Source organism: Phoxinus phoxinus (genome assembly GCF_949152265.1).
Source record: "Phoxinus phoxinus genome assembly, chromosome: 23".
Classification (NCBI taxonomy): Eukaryota; Metazoa; Chordata; class Actinopteri; order Cypriniformes; family Leuciscidae; genus Phoxinus; species Phoxinus phoxinus.
Genome location: NC_136898.1, coordinates 23,966,440 through 23,986,177, shown reverse-complemented (window position 1 = coordinate 23,986,177; position 19,738 = coordinate 23,966,440). Strand labels below are relative to the sequence as shown.

The window sequence follows — 19,738 nt, the reverse complement described above, 5'->3', positions numbered from 1 at the left end:
GTCTACTCTTTTAAAAGCATAATCAAAATATATCACCACTTATTTGTTTGGTTATACTAAAAATGTAGTGTATATCTGTCCTGTGCCCAAAAAGGAACTGCAATAATCTTGAAACAGATTTTATTCAACACTCAGCAATATTTACAAACTGGCAATTCAACATCATCACATCAGCTTTGAACCAGCATAGTTATTATAGTTATGTCATGGCTGTAATGATTACTGGATCCACTATCAGAGACGTGCCGTGGTGTTTGTGGCGTATGAGAGAGTGACTGTTTTCATCATGTCTTTGTCCTGGGTGTGTCACTGTACGGCACGTTTTCCAGCAGGAGACTCTCGCGCGGCCGCAACACTGCAACATATAAGCAACGGTCATTAGCCTGAGGAAATAATCTTCTGAATGACAACATTAGGATGCATCTTACAAGTCATATTTCAACCTCAAATGAATTAAAAATGTTGTTCTTATCACTCTAATGTGAAAAAAAATCTGATTTATGATATAATACAACATAAATCAACTTACGAAAAACGTATACGATTGAAATGATAAAGTATACATCAGTAATATTTGTTGTACTGTATAAATACATGCGGATTTAAAATCACTTCTTTAATACGGTAATGACTCAATAATCAGAAAAACTATTTTGGGAGGATAATTATGGTTAGATTGCATGGAAATGTCCCCATGCAAAAAATAATGATTTGCTAAAAACATGCGCAAGAAATGTGACCTGAACATGTTTTTGAGATTCACTCACAGATTTTGTTTTCCTCCACATGCTCAACCTGGATCACACTTTCCCGGAGGATGGTCTCAACCGATCGGGCCATTTTAAGCATCTGAGAAGAAAGAGCGTATTAAATATCAAACTTAGTGATTCTCCAGAGTCAGAGTCTCAGATTAATATCCATCTATGAGATCAAATGTAAAAGAAACTATAACTTATTTTATTTCGGCTATTTGCCAATGCTACATTTATCATTTGTGTTTAGTAGGAAGTACTAAAACTAACTATTAAAAAATACAAAATTACTATATAAAAGAAACAGTAACACTTTACAATATGGTTTCATTTGTCAACATTAGTTAACATGATCTACTTCTCATTGTCAAGTGTTTTGATCTGCACGGGTCCCTCACTTGAAAAGGGATTCCTTACTCCTGAATTGAACACTGGGTTCCACTCACAAGAATGAGACGTGTGTTCACTTTTCTTAATTTATTGTAGAATCTCAGTAGTCAGTAGGTGAAAAACCTTTAAAACCACACAGAAACCAGTGTAAATATTTACAACAATGCACAATAATTAAACCACCACAAATCTCACACTGTACATACTACATACACAGGTTTAAGTTGGTAAGCATCAACTCAATACTATTTCTTTTTACTAATACCATTTTACACCAAATCAAATAAGTTTAAAAGAAGTAGCTTTTAATCACCAGACTTGCATTTTCATTAGAAGGAGATTTAACGAGGTTTACCATAAATATTCTAACTAATTAATTACACATTAAGAATGAATTTGACAGAATCAAAAATGAGCAAATTGACTATGAATTACTTCATAATAGACTCTTAAAATGACTGTTAACAATACTACACGCTTAGCTCAGCAATTTAAATACAAATACAAATTCACAAATACCGAATCTATAACAACTATAAATAACTTAAGTGCATAACATGCATATTTACATAAAGCCACCCAACGCAGTTAGTGCTTAGCGCACCGCAGACATTTCCTCTTACCGGCAGTCTCTTCAGAAATCAACATGATCCCGTGCAGTTTAAATAAAAGTCTTTGACCCAACGTTCCACTGCGTCCACGCTGCTCACAGTACACAATGAAATGAGCGGTGCAAGCACCATTTCAAAGCCCAAGGTGCATGCCACGCTGATTGAGACCAGCTTCACCTGGCATTCATTCCCGCGTAACGAGGGGCGTGACAGCGGGTGTTTGCCGCAACACCTCCCACTCGAGCATTCCGTTTAACCACGGAAAGGTCGCCGAACTTCAAGGCAAACCTGATCAGATGGTCTGCTCCTCAACAGAAAGGAGAACAACAAGGCGTCTGATGTCTCTCCGCAGCACAGTGCTATTGGAGCTCCCCTTCTTGTCACGGGAAGGCATTAAGCTCAGGTCCACAGCCTTTGGACATCGGACTGGAACACAGTGGCCCGGAGTGACTAGGACGTCGACATCCCTTACAACACCCTTGGAGTCTGGAGCAACAGCGACAACTCTGCCGAGCCTGAACTGACCCCGCAGTGCGTTCTGATCACAAAGCCAGACAATGTCTCCTACAGCCACGTTCCTCTCTGTAGTATGCCACTTGCTTCTGATGAAGAGATTTGGTCCGGCAAGCTGGCACCAGGCTCTCCAGAAGCTGTTGACTTGGACCTGGATTTCTCGAAGACGCTTGTATGGGTAGTTGGTAAAACTGAAGGTCTTAAAGTCTCCTTCTTGAGACGCACGCCCAAGAAGAAGTGCATTTGGCGTCACATACTGGATGCGGTCCTCCCGACTCTGGATCCTTGCGTCGATCGGGCGCTCATTAGCCAAGTTCGCCGCCAACTGAAGCACTGTGAGGAACTCGCTGAATGTAAGGCCAACTGACTTCCCCAGACTTTGAAGGGCTCTCTTCACAATCCGCACTGCAGCTTCAGCAGCTCCATTACGGTGTGGCGAATCGGCAGGGAGCACCTTCCAAACCCAGCATGTACCACTTTTTACTGCATACTCTTCCAGGCTTTCTGTCTCTTGGTCTTGCAGGAAGGCATACAGCTCATCCAACACGGGCCTTGCGCCAATAAAGTTGGTCCCAGGATCTGACCAAACTTTAAGGGGATGCCCCCTGATAGCGGCAAATCTCTGGTAGGCCATCAAGAAGCTTTCTGTAGATATACTGTTGGCCAGCTCCACATGTATGGCCCTGCTTGCCATACAGCAGAATAGGACCCCCCAGACCTTCATGGACACCCTCCTTTTAACATCGTCTCTCACAAGGTATGGTCCAAACAGATCAACGGCAGTGAACTGGAACGGTGCAGCAGGCCTTGATCTTTCCACAGGTAGGTCACCCATCACTTGCCCACATAGTCGAGCTCTTGCTTTCCTGCAGATAATGCACTGGTTGACAACTTTCTGAGCGAGTCTTCTCCCTCGCACAATCCAAACCTTGCGCCGCATCCTCAACAGGGTTCCAGCAACCCCTTCATGCCCCTCCCGATGACTCTCACGCGCCACCAAAGTGCCAAGCCAGGTATCAAAAGGCATCAATGGCACAGCCGTGTGATCCTTTCTGAAGTACTGAACTCTACCCCCACACACCAGCAGCCCACTAGCTCCATCTCTGTATACAACAAGACGGTTCAATGTGGTGCTGTTAAAGGTTACCCCCTCTTGAGCCGCAAGGCAGAGATCTCGGAAAGCATCCTCTCTCTCTATCACTGTGATGACCCCGTTTGACTGGACTGCCTCCCACTTTGATCTTCCGTCGGCCTTGACCCGAAGAAGCTTCTTTGCCGCTCTCCAGACTAGTGCTACTACCTTCGTAAGCTGTCTTAGGTTGCTGAACCGCTCGACATCGATAAGTATAGTAACCGCAGTGCCTGCTGGTGGTCTATGCAGGTCTGTTGGAGTTTGACTCTGGTCCTGCTTCGGCTCCTGCTTTGTGCCGGCCCGGGTAAGTGTAGCAACAAATGCTTTCTTCTGGATTCTTAGTATGTTCTCTCTGGCTGCAACAGCAACATCCTTAGCAGACTTCACCGGCCACTCACTCTCTGGGAGGCTTAAAAACTTGGGGCCCATCTGCCACTCAGAGCCTTCTTCCAAAGCCTTGGGGCTAGCCCCTCTTGAGATGATGTCTGCTATATTAAGTGGCCCGGGGATCCACCACCAGTCCTGGACATTTGTGCTCCCTTGAATCTCCCCAATTCTGTTGGCAAAGAACGTCTGATAGCCATAGCTCTCCCGTTGAACTGCTCCCAGGACCGTTTGGCTGTCGACCAGGTGATACCACTTCTCCACACGGATCCGGCTGTGCCTCTGGAAATACTTTTTCAGCCGGGCCGCATAGACAGCTCCACAGACCTCTGCTTTAACAGCATCTCCCTTCTGGTCCAGTGGTGTCAGCTTGGCCTTGGATTCAACTAGCCTTATGGTAATGTCTTGTCTACAACGCCAACGCAGATATAATACAGCTCCATAAGAATGCTCACTGCCGTCAGAGAATGTGACGCCACAAGGTTCGCCACTTGGGTCAGGAGGTGTCAGGGGCCTAGTAAACCTTAACTGGCTCAGGTTAGCATAATCTTCCAAGAGGCAGATAGCATCTTGCCGAAGTCCCTCGGACAAAGCGGTGTCCCAGGTATTTTCAGTTGGACTGTACTTTACTCTCGCTTCCTGAAATGCCCTCCTCACAAGAATGGCTCCCCTCTGCTTAACAGGAGTCACGAGACCGAGGGGATCATATAACCCAGAGACTTGACTCAATAGCTCTCTTCGGGTGAGCGGGTTGGGTGCCTGCTCTCTTACTTCCTCCCTCGGCAGATCTTTACCCAGCCTCATCTTCTTTTTCTTCTTAGAAAAGTTCACGGCCACCATCAAGTGGAGCTTGTCCTCCTCAGGGATATAGCCAAGGCCAAGTGCTTTATTTTCTTCCTCAGTAAGTTGATTTGGGAGGATCATAGTCGTAGGTACTCTCTTTTCTTGGCCCTTGGGTTCTTTCCTCCCACTTTGGCCAGAATAGACCCACGGCTTCATATGAAACCCACCGGCCTCAAGGATTTGCTCAACGTTAGATGTCATTTGTCTAAGTAGGCCCTGATCATTATGGGAGGTGAGAACATCATCCACGTATGTGTCTTCCTCCAGTATCCTACGCTCTTCCTTGAGGTGGCTAAACTTATGCAGATTTGCAGTCTCTCGCATAGCAACCTGAGCAATGCAACCAGCTGGTTTATCCCCGATATTTACTCTTGTGATTGCATATTCATCAATGTCGTCACCCTCAAAATCTCTCCAGAGAAAGCGATGAAGATGCACCTCCCGGTCTTCGAGCCAAACTGAATTATACATCTTCTTGATGTCACCGAGTGCAGCGAAAACACCTTCTCTGAAGCGCAGGAGGACCGCCCGGATGTTGTTGAGGACATCTGGACCCTTGATGAGGAGGTCATTTAAACTCTGGCCCCTGAACTTTTGGCTACTATTCCAAACAAGGCGGACTGGAGTAGTAACAGAGTGGGGATTTGGTGCAATCAAATGGCTAATATACCACACTGGCCCAGTCCAGCCCTCCAACACATCTATTGACAGCTTGATTGCGGCTTTCCTTTGAACCATCTCATGGACTTGCGTTCCATAGGCCACCTTCCATTCCGGTTCCTTGGCTAATTGTCTCTCAGTTCTTAGAAACGTCGCCTCAACAGCCCTCCTATTATTTGGCAAAGAGGCTGGATCCTCTGTCCAAGGGTACTTAGTGTGCCAGTGAGGCCCTTCACAGTGATGATCTCCAGCTACATAAGTCAGCCCACTTTTCACCTGCTCCAGTTCCCGCTCCTCTGAGAGAGTCATCTCCTTTCCCCCAGGCTGGCACTTTCCGCAACGGCAGCCACCACACTGAGGCTCACAGGCAGCACCGATGCTGTCCCATCTCCACCATTCCAGGAAGTCCCGACAGACAGCTGATGTGGAAGCCCGGATGGCTTGGGGCATATCAGTTTGGGTTTTGCAGGTGAGCTCTGTGTACCTCGCTGCTGCCGCCCGCATAGAGCGTGCGAAATGCGTCCTGGATGCATGGGCTGTGACAGTAACTTTTTCCAGAAGGTCCGGGTGCGAACCTGCCACCGTCTTGCCTAGAGGACCATCCCACAGGACAAGGTCCCCAATGGAGCGTACTTTCTGAGGTACAAGTTGGCCTTCCTTGTGACTGATGAGGAGCTTGATTTGTGAAGGTCTAACCAACTCTTGGAGGTGGACTTCAGGAAAGATTTTCTGCAGTTTCTTAGGTGACACATGACGATGGACCTCCGCAATACTATCAAGCCCATAGCACACAAGCTGATGAGATCTTAAGGTGCCTTTTGGTGTATTGACCCGGATCTTCAGGAGGTATCTTTTCGTTTTCACCGTGACTTGCATCCCTCCGACTCCATGAACAATCAACGTCACGTCTTCACTCCTCAGGTTTAACTCATCCGCTGCATCATGAGTGATGTAGTTAGTGTCCGATGCCAGATCTATCAATGTCCCGATTTTCTGCCCGGCATTTGCAGTGACCTCAAGGATCATCATTATGACAGGAAACTCTTGAAGACCACTCTCTGCCAACAAACCACACTCTGTTCCTGCCGAGTTGAGTGTCCTTGATACTGAATTGCAGAAGACATCTCGGCATTGTTGGGCTAACTCTGGGGGAAGCTTGATCAGGAAATCTTCCTGGGCATCGGTACCCTTTCTGCTTCCTCCTCTTTCTGGACTAGACTTTGGCCTCCTCTGGGATGGGCCCTTATTTCCAGACCTGGGGCACAGGTAGTAATGATGACCTGGCCCTTTGTCTTTACAGCCCTCACCTCTGCACAGGTAAGTGGTCTTACACTCCTCCCCATTAGTGTGGACCTCAAGACATCTTCCACAGGCCCCAATCCTACTCGCTGCACCTTTTCTTTCTGTAGGGTTCAAAGTTTTAAACTTCTTGCAATAGTACAACTTCCTTCTATGGCCACTCTCTCCACAGACGACGCAGCCCATTTGGGGACCCATGGACTTGGTGGCCTTCGTCCGGGCATGTTTTGGTGGGATCTTTAGCTCCCTCCTGTTGGGCTCATCATCCCTTAATTGCTCCAGTTGCTCATAAATCTCCTCCTGGCTTCTCAAAAATGTGAGGAGCTTGTCAAACCGATTTTTAGGTCCAGCCTCGTCCTTCCTTTCTGCTGCGTAAACCAGCCACTCCTTTTTCAAGACCTCTGGCAGCTTACTCTCCAGCGACTTCGTGACAAGGGGATTTTTTAGAGCGTCCGTATCTCCCAGCTCGCTCAGATCGTGTAAAGCCTTCTCGACCATCTGTATTAAATCCACAATTTTTCTGGGCTGATGGCTTTTTACCGGAAGTAACGACTGTAACTCCTCAATGATCTCCAGAGCTATTCTTGTTTTATTTCCGAAGCGGTTTTCTAGAATCTGGAAGATCTCTTCTGCTGTCCCATAGTTTGAGAGGCGAAGATCTGCAACCACTTTCTCCTCAAGACTGTCCAGCAGCTGAAACTTCCTGACCTCTTTGGAACCGGTAGGCTCTCCTTGCCTCTGGAGTGCCTCCCAATCCTTTCTCCAGCGGTGGAAGTTCCGCTTGTTTCCATCAAATTTTGGGAGCGCCGTCGGTCTCAATTTGATGCTAGCCACTTGGGGACAGTGGGTTGTGACAGGTTGCCTCTCTTGTTCGATCTTTGCCTGCATTAGGGCAGCCTTCCCTGATATTAATCTAGGCACACTGATCTCCAGCTCCCTCAGCCGACACTGCAAATCCTTCTGCTCTTCGGGTGGGGCCCACCGGATCCACTGGCAGCTAGCTTCTTTTGCAGCTTTAACTTGTCCTTCCAGGTGTCCAAGCATAAAGTCGTACACGTCTAGCTTTACTCCAGGCTGGACAGCTGAAATTCGCTCACATTCCTCTTCAGCCACTTCTAACGCCAGGGAAAGTTGAGGGTTACCAAACTTTTCCCAAAGGGCCTTGTAAATAATACCCTCCAACTCCTCCAGCTTCTGTTCACACTCTTTTGTTGTCTTTCTGATGTCTGCCCTTTGCTCCTCTGCTACAGCGGACTCTTCCTCTCCAACCCCCGCCTCAATGTAGGCAGCTTCCAACTCATCGTTTACTTCAATTACTTTGACTGACTCTAGTGTCAACTTACTCAGAGCCTCCCTGAGTTCATCCGCCGACATACTCTTACATGATCTAACAGTAGAGTTAGCCAGCCGAGAAAACAGTCTTTTAGCGGTCGTTCTCTCCGTTTTCAATTCCTGCAGAGTTCTTGATTCCGACATGATTTCGTTGGGGCCTGGAGCGTGCGTTGCGTTGGGGCCTGGAGCGTGCGTTGCGTTGGGGCCTGGAGCGTGCGTTGCGTTGGGGCCTGGAGCGTGCGTTGCGTTGGGGCCTGGAGCGTGCGTTGCGTTGGGGCCTGGAGCGTGCGTTGCGTTGGGGCCTGGAGCGTGCGTTGCGTTGGGGCCTGGAGCGTGCGTTGCGTTGGGGCCTGGAGCGTGCGTTGCGTTGGGGCCTGGAGCGTGCGTTGCGTTGGGGCCTGGAGCGTGCGTTGCGTTGGGGCCTGGAGCGTGCGTTGCGTTGGGGCCTGGAGCGTGCGTTGCGTTGGGGCCTGGAGCGTGCGTTGCGTTGGGGCCTGGAGCGTGCGTTGCGTTGGGGCCTGGAGCGTGCGTTGCGTTGGGGCCTGGAGCGTGCGTTGCGTTGGGGCCTGGAGCGTGCGTTGCGTTGGGGCCTGGAGCGTGCGTTGCGTTGGGGCCTGGAGCGTGCGTTGCGTTGGGGCCTGGAGCGTGCGTTGCGTTGGGGCCTGGAGCGTGCGTTGCGTTGGGGCCTGGAGCGTGCGTTGCGTTGGGGCCTGGAGCGTGCGTTGCGTTGGGGCCTGGAGCGTGCGTTGCGTTGGGGCCTGGAGCGTGCGTTGCGTTGGGGCCTGGAGCGTGCGTTGCGTTGGGCCTGGAGCGTTCGTTGCGTTTGGGGCCTCGACGCGGTTTTTCACTGTCAAGTGTTTTGATCTGCACGGGTCCCTCACTTGAAAAGGGATTCCTTACTCCTGAATTGAACACTGGGTTCCACTCACAAGAATGAGACGTGTGTTCACTTTTCTTAATTTATTGTAGAATCTCAGTAGTCAGTAGGTGAAAAACCTTTAAAACCACACAGAAACCAGTGTAAATATTTACAACAATGCACAATAATTAAACCACCACAAATCTCACACTGTACATACTACATACACAGGTTTAAGTTGGTAAGCATCAACTCAATACTATTTCTTTTTACTAATACCATTTTACACCAAATCAAATAAGTTTAAAAGAAGTAGCTTTTAATCACCAGACTTGCATTTTCATTAGAAGGAGATTTAACGAGGTTTACCATAAATATTCTAACTAATTAATTACACATTAAGAATGAATTTGACAGAATCAAAAATGAGCAAATTGACTATGAATTACTTCATAATAGACTCTTAAAATGACTGTTAACAATACTACACGCTTAGCTCAGCAATTTAAATACAAATACAAATTCACAAATACCGAATCTATAACAACTATAAATAACTTAAGTGCATAACATGCATATTTACATAAAGCCACCCAACGCAGTTAGTGCTTAGCGCACCGCAGACATTTCCTCTTACCGGCAGTCTCTTCAGAAATCAACATGATCCCGTGCAGTTTAAATAAAAGTCTTTGACCCAACGTTCCACTGCGTCCACGCTGCTCACAGTACACAATGAAATGAGCGGTGCAAGCACCATTTCAAAGCCCAAGGTGCATGCCACGCTGATTGAGACCAGCTTCACCTGGCATTCATTCCCGCGTAACGAGGGGCGTGACAGCGGGTGTTTGCCGCAACACTCATTGTTAGTATTTACTAATCAAATGTTGTGTCTGTTAATATTAGTGAATGCACTGAGAACGAACATGCACAAAGCTTAATACATGTAGTATACATATTTTGCTCATTGTTACTAAAATAACATTAGATTCAGAGCAGTAGGCCTATATCTGACCGGCTCTTATTTACCTCTTTAATATTCTCTTCTGATGCTTCATTCTTGTTCCTTTTGAATTCTTCATTGATTTTTGACCTGGCACCCAGATAGCAAAAAACATCCGCACGGCTTCTATTTGCCTCCGGCCCTAAGCTGTCGGCTATAGGTGCGTCCCGCTGGCGGGGATACAACGTTTGCCGCCGAATACGTCACTCGCATTTCTAGCGAGATGCCGCCGGCAAATCGCCGGCGGTCCGACTGCTTCATTTTCTCTGGCGGTTGCCTCTGTCTAATGGACTGCGGCCGGCTGGCGGCAAGCCGCTTTAAAATACTCTTAAAATAGTTTTGACATGAAGGATAGACTCAATGAAAAAGCTAAATTCTTCTTAAGTTCTTTATGCTTTAAGTTAAAAAAGTTTAAAGTTAAATTTTTTTTTAATTTTTTTCCAATCTTAATGTTTTATTTTTGTTTTACCTTATCAGTAGTATTAATTAGGCTAGCAATTGCGATCTGTACAAATGTTTAAGAAATTGTAAAAGTCCCTGTAGAGATTATTACAAAAAAATATTAATAAAATCTAAACACATTATGTCATTGATAAAACAGAATGAATGCGCAGTGGTTTTTTTTTTTTTGTGTGTGTGTTGAATTTTGGGCGGGGCTTATAAGACGGTGGCGCTATAAAAAACACATTCGCGTCAATTCATCACTCTACTCGAGTGCACTCTATTCGAGAAGTACAGTTCTCAGTTCTACTCGATCGCAAGTTTCTACAGCCTGCAGTTTAAACAAAGTCATCGACGTCGACTACCATCATTTAGGTAAGTACATGTTTCCTTTGTGTTTAACGCAACTGTTTTTAGTTTATATATTTAAAATCTGTAGTCATCTCAGTTCTTGCCGAACAAGTCAACGTTAGCCATGTTTACGCAAAGTTGCTAACTTAGGTACAGTGGCGGCGGCTAATAATGGGCGCCAAAATTGCAGATAATAAATGTATACTTAACTTTAAATACAAACATATAATATAAAAATCAAATAATTTACTCATAAAATATGCTGGCTGGTTGTAATTTGGCGAAAGTTTCGAAAGCCGTTGGCGGCCATTTTTTTTTATGTCTATCGAGCTTTAGCATTAACGTTAGCTATAATCGAGAGAGTCAACGCACGTATTTGCTCTGTAACGTTAGAACAGAAACAGCTGTCGTTGAACTCTGGTCCACCAGACCCTCCGGAGGGTTTCAGAGATTTCCCCATCTGGAACTGCTCCTGGATAAAGGCCGCGTTCAGCGGTAGGCCGTATAAAAAGCCTCGGCCTAAAATAATACTTATTTTGTTAACCCTTGCCAGAGCGTGAGCTTTAAATAATGATAGTAAATTTGAACTATCTTAAAAAAATATACATCATTAGAAAGATATAATACTCAGGTTTCAGTATTTGACCATTATTTTATTCTGAGAAACAGAAACTTATAGTGACAGTTATGTATTATTTTTTTACAGGAATTATGTAATAAAAAAAACTAGACCTCAGGTGCACATAAATTAGCTGTTATTTTTACGATTTTATTCTAAATAGGAATTTTTACTGAAATGTTGTTTTTAGTTTTCAGTCATAGATACAGTTTCAACTGTGAAAAACTTTAGAAATTATGGATTATAACAATGTGAATAGCCTGTCGTTAGTCACTCTAATGCACACAAAAGAATAGCATATCTACGAGCCATAAACCAGAATGGAGAAGTGCAAATGTCTGCATTGAGAGACTGAGACTAAATGGGGCAGTTTGCACCACAAAACAATGGAGACACTCGACTGAATAGATGTTTAGATGATGACAATAAACACCAGTTTTCCTTTTACAAGTCTAATTGAAATAAAGTCATAAACGTGATATTGAAAAATACTTGACTAAAGTTTTATTCTGATCGTGGCTTTAGCTGCAGTGCATTTCTAGATTGCTGCAAGCCAAATTAAAATTTAGTAGGTAGCCAAAAATTTACATCTAGAAAGCTTCAAGCCCACTTTTGAAAAATCCCCAGAAACGGTATACCCAAACTAAAACTTCATGAACCCTTTGGACTATAAACACAGTTATGATCTCTTTTGAAAGCTGACACTTTGCACTTTGTTGTAAGTTTAGAATAAATTATCGTCATAATGAAAAAAAAAATGATAAATATCTTCAAAGTCTTATAAAGTTATTAGAAATTTATTTTTATGAAATATCTTCATGATAAAAAATTTGAAGTGGGCAGTGGTCAATCTAGAAATGCACTGCAGCTATAGCCACATGTCTGACCATGTTATATTTAAAATCTGAACATGATAAGAATAAAACTCTTTATGTAGTTAAATATTTTTTAAGATCACGTTTTTCAAGATCTTGACTTGATTTCGATTAGACTGTAAAACTGGTGTTAATTGTCATAATCTAAACAACTATTCAGTGTAGTTTCTCTATTGTTTTGTGGTGCAAACTGACCCATTCAGTCTCTCAATGCACACATTTACACATCTCAAATCTGGTTTATTGGTTTATTGCTATCTATAATCACCAACGACTGGCTATTCACACTGTTATAATCCCTAATTTCTTTCACAGTTCTTCAACTTCACAGTTGAAACTGTATCTAGCACTAAAAAACTAAAAGCAAAACATTTCAGTAAACATTCCTATTTACAATAAAATCATAAAAATAACAGCTAATTTATGTGACAGGTGCACCTGAGGCTAGGTAACGTTAGCATGCTAGCTAGCCACTATACACAAATTTATGAGATTAAAACCATGTGTTTGCAAAATTACTTTATAACGCAAGTTGAGTGTTTTATATAAACTTCTGTGATCTGGTTTGGCTTTGGATAAAACAATTAGAGAGAAAATATATTATTTTCTAGTATTATGCTCAAGGATAAATTATATCGATTGCCTTTACATTATGAATATAATCTCATTATAATGATACCTGAACATAGTTTGAAGAACACACATACATCATATATCGTTACAATCATGTTTATTGAGTCATAAAACATCTTTATCCGAATGTAACAATGTTTTTTTAACGCTATTGTGATTTGTAATTCTGTGAACTTCTGTACATTTTATGTTTGAGGACAATTCTGTGTTCACTTAAATCACTACACTCAATGAATACATTTTATTTTTAACACTCACTGTTCCACATTTGGCTGATCATTTTTTTCCCCCACGTATATTCCTAACATTAACAATGTGGTTTTGTTCACATTTTTTTGCAGATACCTTGACCAGAGCATAACCGGTTATCTTCACCAAAGAGACCTACTGTGGGACAATCTTTTTGGCTTTAAAGGTAAATGCATGGTTAGTCACAATGTCTAGTTACTGGGCCAAAAGGAGAAGGATATTGAAAGGAGTTGAGAGGGACAAACAGGAAATTGCAGCTGCAAACAATGCTCTACTTGCTGTTATTCCTGACTTTGACCAAGTAAATCCTCATGTTAATGAACATCTACATGGAATGGCTACAACAAGCCATGTACAAACTGTAACCCCTGTAGCACAGGACATCATTGTTGATGAGGCATGTGAAGCTGGTGAAATGTTTTCCTCAAGCACAGAAGATGAAGATGAAGATGAAGAGGAAGAGGATTGCCTAAGGACACAATTGGCAGGGTGGGCTATTGACAACATGATCCCCCATGTGGCACTTGGTAAGCTTTTAACCATTTTGTCCAAGGATCATCCAACCCTTCCTAAAGACCCAAGAACCCTTCTGAAAACAGTGACTTGTGTTAAAACAACAGAACTCTCAGGTGGTGTATACCATCACTCTGGAATTGAAAGTGGAATATTATCGCAGTTGTTAGTGTCTCCTGAATTGCAGAAGTTGACGTCAGTTTCAATGCAAGTTAATGTTGATGGACTTCCACTTTTCAAAAGCTCAAATGCCCAGTTCTGGCCAGTTCTTGGTTTAATTGAGCAATACATTGGTAATGTCCAGCAAAACAAACTTCCATTTGTCATTGGTCTTTACTATGGGAAGAAGAAGCCAACCAGCCTTCACTTTTTGAATCCTTTTGTAGAAGAGGCACAGCGGCTTGAAACGGAAGGAGTTCTGTTTGAAGGGAGAGCACTTTCTTTCAAAATATCAACATTCATCTGTGACGCCCCTGCTCGTGCGCTTGTTAGAAATGTGAAAGGTCACAGTGGATATTATGGGTGTGACAAGTGTGTTCAAAAGGGGGTCCACTACGAGAACAGGATGACTTTTCCTCAAACAGATGCTACTCTAAGATTAGACAATGTACTCCGTGATGAACTTTCTGATGACAGTCATCAGTGTGGAGAAACGCCATTGGCATTGTTGTCTGTTGGTTTAGTAACGCAGTTCCCACTGGATTACATGCATCTGGTATGTCTTGGAGTGACAAGAAAGTTGTTACACCTTTGGCTAAAGGGACGTCGGCTGACAAGATTTTCTCCCAGCGTGGTAAAAGAGCTCTCCAGAGTACTCCTGACCTTTACACCCCATGTTCCGTGCGAGTTCAACAGGAAGCAACGATCCATGGAAGATGTTGAGCGTTGGAAAGCTACAGAATTCAGGCAGTTCCTGTTGTACACTGGACCAGTCAGCTTAAAAGGCCTTGTACCAACTCAAGTGTACAACAACTTCATGCTGCTTTCAGTTGGCATCACCATCCTACTGAATGTGTCCCTGTGTGCTGACCTTGTAGACTATGCACACAGAATTTTGGTTCTCTTTGTTGATCACTGCAGCAAGCTTTATGGAAAAGAACATGTGACATACAACATGCATGGATTAGTGCACCTCAGCCAAGATGCCAAAAAGTATGGTGTCCTTGATAATATCTCATGCTTCCCATTTGAAAACTTCCTTGGGCGCCTGAAGAAACTGTTGCGCAAGCCTACACAACCACTGGAGCAGGTTGTTCGCCGATTGTCAGAGAGAAGTCAGCACAAAAGAACAAACATCTCCAAAACAAGGTCCTTGAGAGAGCACAACCATGGACCACTCCTCAATGGTCTTCCTGTGAAAAAGCAGTATGAGGAGTGTTACTTTCAAGACTTTGTTGTGAAACGTTCGGAGGGAGACAACTGTGTCCTGTTGGAAAATAAGGACATAGTACTTATACAGAATGTCGTTGTTGATGAAATGGACAACACTTTGGTCATCTACAAGAGGTTCCGGAACGTGGTCGATTTCTTTACTTACCCTGTGGAATCTTCCAAGCTAGGCATTTTTCATTTATCTGGCCTATCAGATACACTCCACTTTACGCATACAGCAAATGTGCAGAAGAAATATTATCTTCTTCCTTGCCCGGAAGGAAAGGCTGGTTTTCCGTTGATTCACTTGTGAAAATTATAGATTTTTTTTGAAGGGGTAAGAATTTTGACGTAATTGATTTTGCCTAAAAAATTACCAAAATGTATATGTTGTGCTAATTTTTCTTGTATTTTAGATGCTGTTTGCCATTGTTCAATTTATCGACGAGGAGGATCTGCCATTTGCAGTGGTTCCGCAAGTGTGGCTCAGCGAGGGCATATGCTTTTGGCCCCCATTTACCCTCCGCAAGAAAGACAAAGGCAACAATTTAGCCATCCGCTGCACGCCTCCACACAGCACCTGGGAAAAACATAATTTTAAGTTCATGAAGGGAGCAGGTAAATGTGACTTGTGCATTTTATTTTTCTGTGTAATTTCTTTCTGTTTATGGTGCATAACTGACTTTCATTCATTGTTCCCTGATCTAGAATCTTGGCAAGAGGCGATGAGATATTTGGAGCGCTTCCAAACGGGTTCCAGCGTTGAAACGACAGACGATGACAAGAAGAGAAAGCGAAAGAGAACCTTAAATTCCAAGTACAGACCCCAGGCCTCTTCTGATGAAGAGGAGTCTAGTCTTCCAGATGCACCAGCTGTTCTGAGCTTTGAAAAAATCGTAACGAGTAATGGTAACGAGTTTTCCGTGCTGCCCGATGCTCCAGAAGTTTCATTCATTCTAGAAAACCAGGAAAACGTTCAACCATCTGTAGACTTCAGAGCTGGTATGTACAATGTATTGCTGTGATGCTTAATTTGTGATCCTGCCACTAAACTATACCCTTTGTTAGATTTTCACATTTTTGTTTCCTATTTCTCAGAACAAGGTTTCTCACCAGTAGTCCAGTCTCCACTTCTCAGAGCCAACAGTTTGAGTACAAGTAAGTGATGTTATTTGTGACATTGTTTGTCTTAAACTATTGCTTCTATTTAAGATGAGGAGTCCTTTTATGCATAATCTGTTTTTCATTAGGGCACTTGACTGCCCTGGATGAAAGGTGTCTAGGTGTGTTGTACAATACAGTAAATATATGCAATAACTTCTAACATATTATTATGTCAATTTATCAATAGGAGAAAGTCATCACTCAGTGATTGGCCCTTGGACTCCCCTGAAATCACGCGTACAGAATCAAGTTTTCAGCTATGAAGGTATATTCTAGACCTATATCTCTTAATATAGTGATTATGTTAGTCGTAAATTTGACTGACTAAACCCTGCAGAATCCCTTTTCTTTTGTTATGTAGATGTCCAGAGATTCAAGACTGAGAACCAAGCCCTGAAGGAGGAGAACCAAGCCCTGAGGGAGGAGAACCAAGCCCTGAGGGAGGAGAACCAAGCCCGGAGAGAAAGCAATGCACGAGCAGGTGAGAACATGGCACTCTTTCTTAAAGTTTACATATTTGTGTGTAATGTAGGTTCCAAATGACCATTTGCCTATCTTTTTCTAGCTTCAGATGACAGCAACTCGCTTCAAGAGCAGGTGAAGCAAGTTGGGACAATGTTGAAGACGTTTGCTCGCACTGGGCAATCAGGTACGACTTGCAAACAACACCTGTGTTTGTTAGATTAATTCCCACTGGGGCCACCTATATATGTAGTAGACCAAGATATAAATGTCATAGTTTTGTAGTTGAGGGACCAGGACTGACTACTATGTTCTTTTATTCTGGGAATCCCTTTAGGTGCAGATCAGACCCTAATCCTGCGACGTCTTGGGGAGTTTGGCGATGTTGTGCGTAGCATGGACAACAAAATGGACACCATGCTGCAACATTTCAGCGCCAATGTGTCTGTTGGAGAGTTATCCCTGCCAGGTGATCTGTCACTCCCCCTAAACACCCAGGAAGATTTGGCGTTGCTTGACAGAAGTTTGAGGCAGGATAACGAGCTCCAGGAACGATTTGTAAGTGTGCTGCTATTGTTTATAACGCTGTAGGTTAATCTAAAGTCAAATTAAGATTGTACACTGCCTATTCTACAGTCTGAATTCAAAGCCTGTCACATTTTATATTTATGTATGAGAAATGTAATTTGGGGCACTTTTTTTGGATTTTCAGCTACGTTTTTTGGCTATCAAATGTGGGAAGGACCTAAAGTCAACAGTGTGGAGAATGCTTCAGAGTGTCTTCTCTAATCGCCTTTCCGTTGATACAACTTGGACTGGTGTAGGGGAAAAAGCATGTTTTAGAGACCTGTTCCTGAAGACCATTGTTCAAAGTAAGTTAGATATTCTTTAGATATTTTTAGATAGATGTGTATGTGATGTGTATTCAAATGGAATGACAGATCTGTATTTTCTACAGGGGCCATACGGAAGAACCCGGCAACCCAGGATGCCACTGATGAGGCGGTCCAGGTTAATGTTATGCGTTACTTGAAAGGAGCATCTGACCGTGAAGGTGGAAAAAGGCGCCGCACAGCTGAGAGGGACCCACAGCCGACCCCTTAAACCTAGGCTGACTACTGACACCCCAGCATCACTGACAACTGGAACACTCACTACCCTGCAGTCTGTAACAGACTACACTCGACCAATCCACTTTTTTTTTTGTCTGGTCGATATACTTGGTAGTATTTTTCTTAATGTTTTTTTGTGATTTTATTGTTTGTGTAATGTGTTAAATTGTGAATTAAAAGCACTCTTATACAGGCGCACAAGGAATCACTGAAGATATGCCAATTTGTGTTGCCTATATTGGTGGTTGGGAAAAACCACAGAACCTGTAGTCAGACTTGAAACAATTATAATTACTTACTGTCCTGCAATTGTTAGCTCACTACGCCACGCATATCGAACTACTCCAGACATTCACAGTGTAAATCTTGTGCCCCAGATCAGCAATGCCATTATAATTGTCTATTCTACCCCAGAGCTTTACTCAATTATTGCCACTTATCCTATTGTTAAGAATTTCTTGAAAATGTGATGTTATACCTGAATTTATTTGGTATCTTGCACATTATTTGGTACCATATATCTTCATTACTTGCTATAATGTTTACTGGTAATTCTTTTCATCCCATAACTGACCTCTTGATAATATTAAAAAATATTTTAAGTGATATAATTTGCTTATAAAAGGCTGTTTTTAAACAATATATAATTTTAAACTTGCATGTTCTTTAGTGTGTACATTATGTATATATGTATCTTTTTTGTTATATTTCATTGAGCTGATATTTTGTTTCAATGACTATTACTGTACTTTAAAATGTGGAATTAAAACGTCAAATGGAAATTTATCTGGTTTGATCAATCATTATTCTTGATAAACTGCATGCTATAAATATTTTATATATATATATAATAGCGTTTGCCTCCGCGGGACGCGAAAAAGCTGCCTTTGTTATAACTGCGGCGAAACGGCGGTTGACCTGCTGGCCGTCCGCGATACGAAGGCGGTAGGAAGGCGGATGCCGCTTTTAAAAAAGCGGCTGCCGCTGGCGGTGCGCCGGCAAACGTGTTTGCGATTACGCCATACTGTCGCTTCTACTACCGCTGGAGAACCGCCGGTGGCCCGCCGACTCATTGCTATCTGGGCAGCTTCAGGAAACCGTGTATCAGACAAGAACAGACTATTATATAATAATATAAACTGAAATACACATTCAAAATTATTTATTTATGTATTATTCATTAAGTAACGATTGAAACAGTCAAATACGGGGCAGGAATTACAATTAAACGAATAATAATAATACAATGGATAAACAACTGTCAGTATAACACGTTATGAGTTCTTGGTGTGTGTGTGTGTGTGTGTGTTCAGTGATACCCGTCAGAGCTCTGTCGTCATCTTTAAACACATCTCTTCTTGTTTTGTGCAGATCTTTGAACACCCGCAACACCTTTAGATAGAAAGATTAATCAACATTTTTTTTTTTAAATCAATTTAATAACAGCGGCGCAGTTACTGAGTTTGGTAAGAAACATAGCAGATACACAGCGTGTTAACTAAATGAAAATGAACGTAATGATGTAAGAAAACATTAATATTGTAAACGTTTGTTGTTTCTCACCTTCAAGCGCGTCCCCATCATGCGCGAGTCTCGCTCTTCTGACGGTGTTTGTGCACAGCTCGTGCACAGCGCACCTAATGGACGGGAGGACGCGTCGCGCACACGGCCACGCGCAGATTTATCTGATTGTACTTTTTGATTAACATATATGTTTTGTAAATTAAGGAAAATACTTATTTGTTAATTTTTTTCCTCACAATGCTATGAGGGTTGAAGGAGCTTAATATTATCAGTTTTTATTTATTATATTGAACACTTAATTGTTTCTGCCTATTTTTAGATGAATCTTCTAATTGTGTTTTTCAAAGAATTTCATTAGAAGTATATTTACCGTTTCAAACAGGAACACAAATACTTCTATAATATTGTTATTACGCCAACATTTATACATTATTTTCTTAAATTAGAGTGTCTTAATTTAACAAATATTTTTTTTAAGAGACAGCTAACGCGAGTCTTCATGTGATCCACACAACACTTAAAAACATACATTATTATTAAATTACACAAAACATTAAAAATACTCTCACCAAAAAGCTTGAACGCACATTTTTTTTAAATGTCCTGGGCATCTTCATGATGGGTGTTTGATCATTACATTGTTTTGTGC

The 19,738-nt window shown here is 42.8% G+C and overlaps 2 protein-coding genes across 6 annotated transcripts; one reads left to right on the top strand and one right to left on the bottom strand.

Moving 5' to 3' along the window:
* Nucleotides 1-104: 104 nt before the first annotated feature.
* On the bottom strand, nt 105-19,210 carry lyrm7 (LYR motif containing 7). The gene is made up of 6 exons (XM_079599873.1): nt 19,129-19,210; nt 18,811-18,957; nt 18,652-18,707; nt 9,802-9,871; nt 768-849; nt 105-355 (listed from the first exon to the last, which is right to left on the bottom strand). The coding sequence occupies exons 1-6, from the start codon at nt 19,147-19,149 to the stop codon at nt 285-287; spliced, it is 447 nt and encodes a 148-aa protein (XP_079455999.1). The 5' UTR covers nt 19,150-19,210; the 3' UTR covers nt 105-284.
* Nucleotides 10,433-18,539, top strand: LOC306991579 (uncharacterized protein). 5 transcript variants are annotated; one of them, XM_079599574.1, is made up of 11 exons: nt 10,442-10,591; nt 13,036-13,109; nt 15,244-15,445; nt 15,536-15,829; nt 15,926-15,979; nt 16,179-16,256; nt 16,353-16,472; nt 16,557-16,640; nt 16,791-17,011; nt 17,166-17,325; nt 17,412-18,539. In XM_079599574.1, the coding sequence occupies exons 3-11, from the start codon at nt 15,244-15,246 to the stop codon at nt 17,555-17,557; spliced, it is 1,359 nt and encodes a 452-aa protein (XP_079455700.1). In that variant the 5' UTR covers nt 10,442-10,591; nt 13,036-13,109; the 3' UTR covers nt 17,558-18,539. The 5 variants fall into 5 exon arrangements, with proteins under 5 accessions (XP_079455697.1, XP_079455700.1, XP_079455698.1 ...); XM_079599572.1 differs by having other exon boundaries at nt 15,926-15,985; XM_079599575.1 differs by lacking the exon at nt 15,926-15,979 and having other exon boundaries at nt 10,443-10,591.
* Nucleotides 19,211-19,738: the final 528 nt, after the last annotated feature.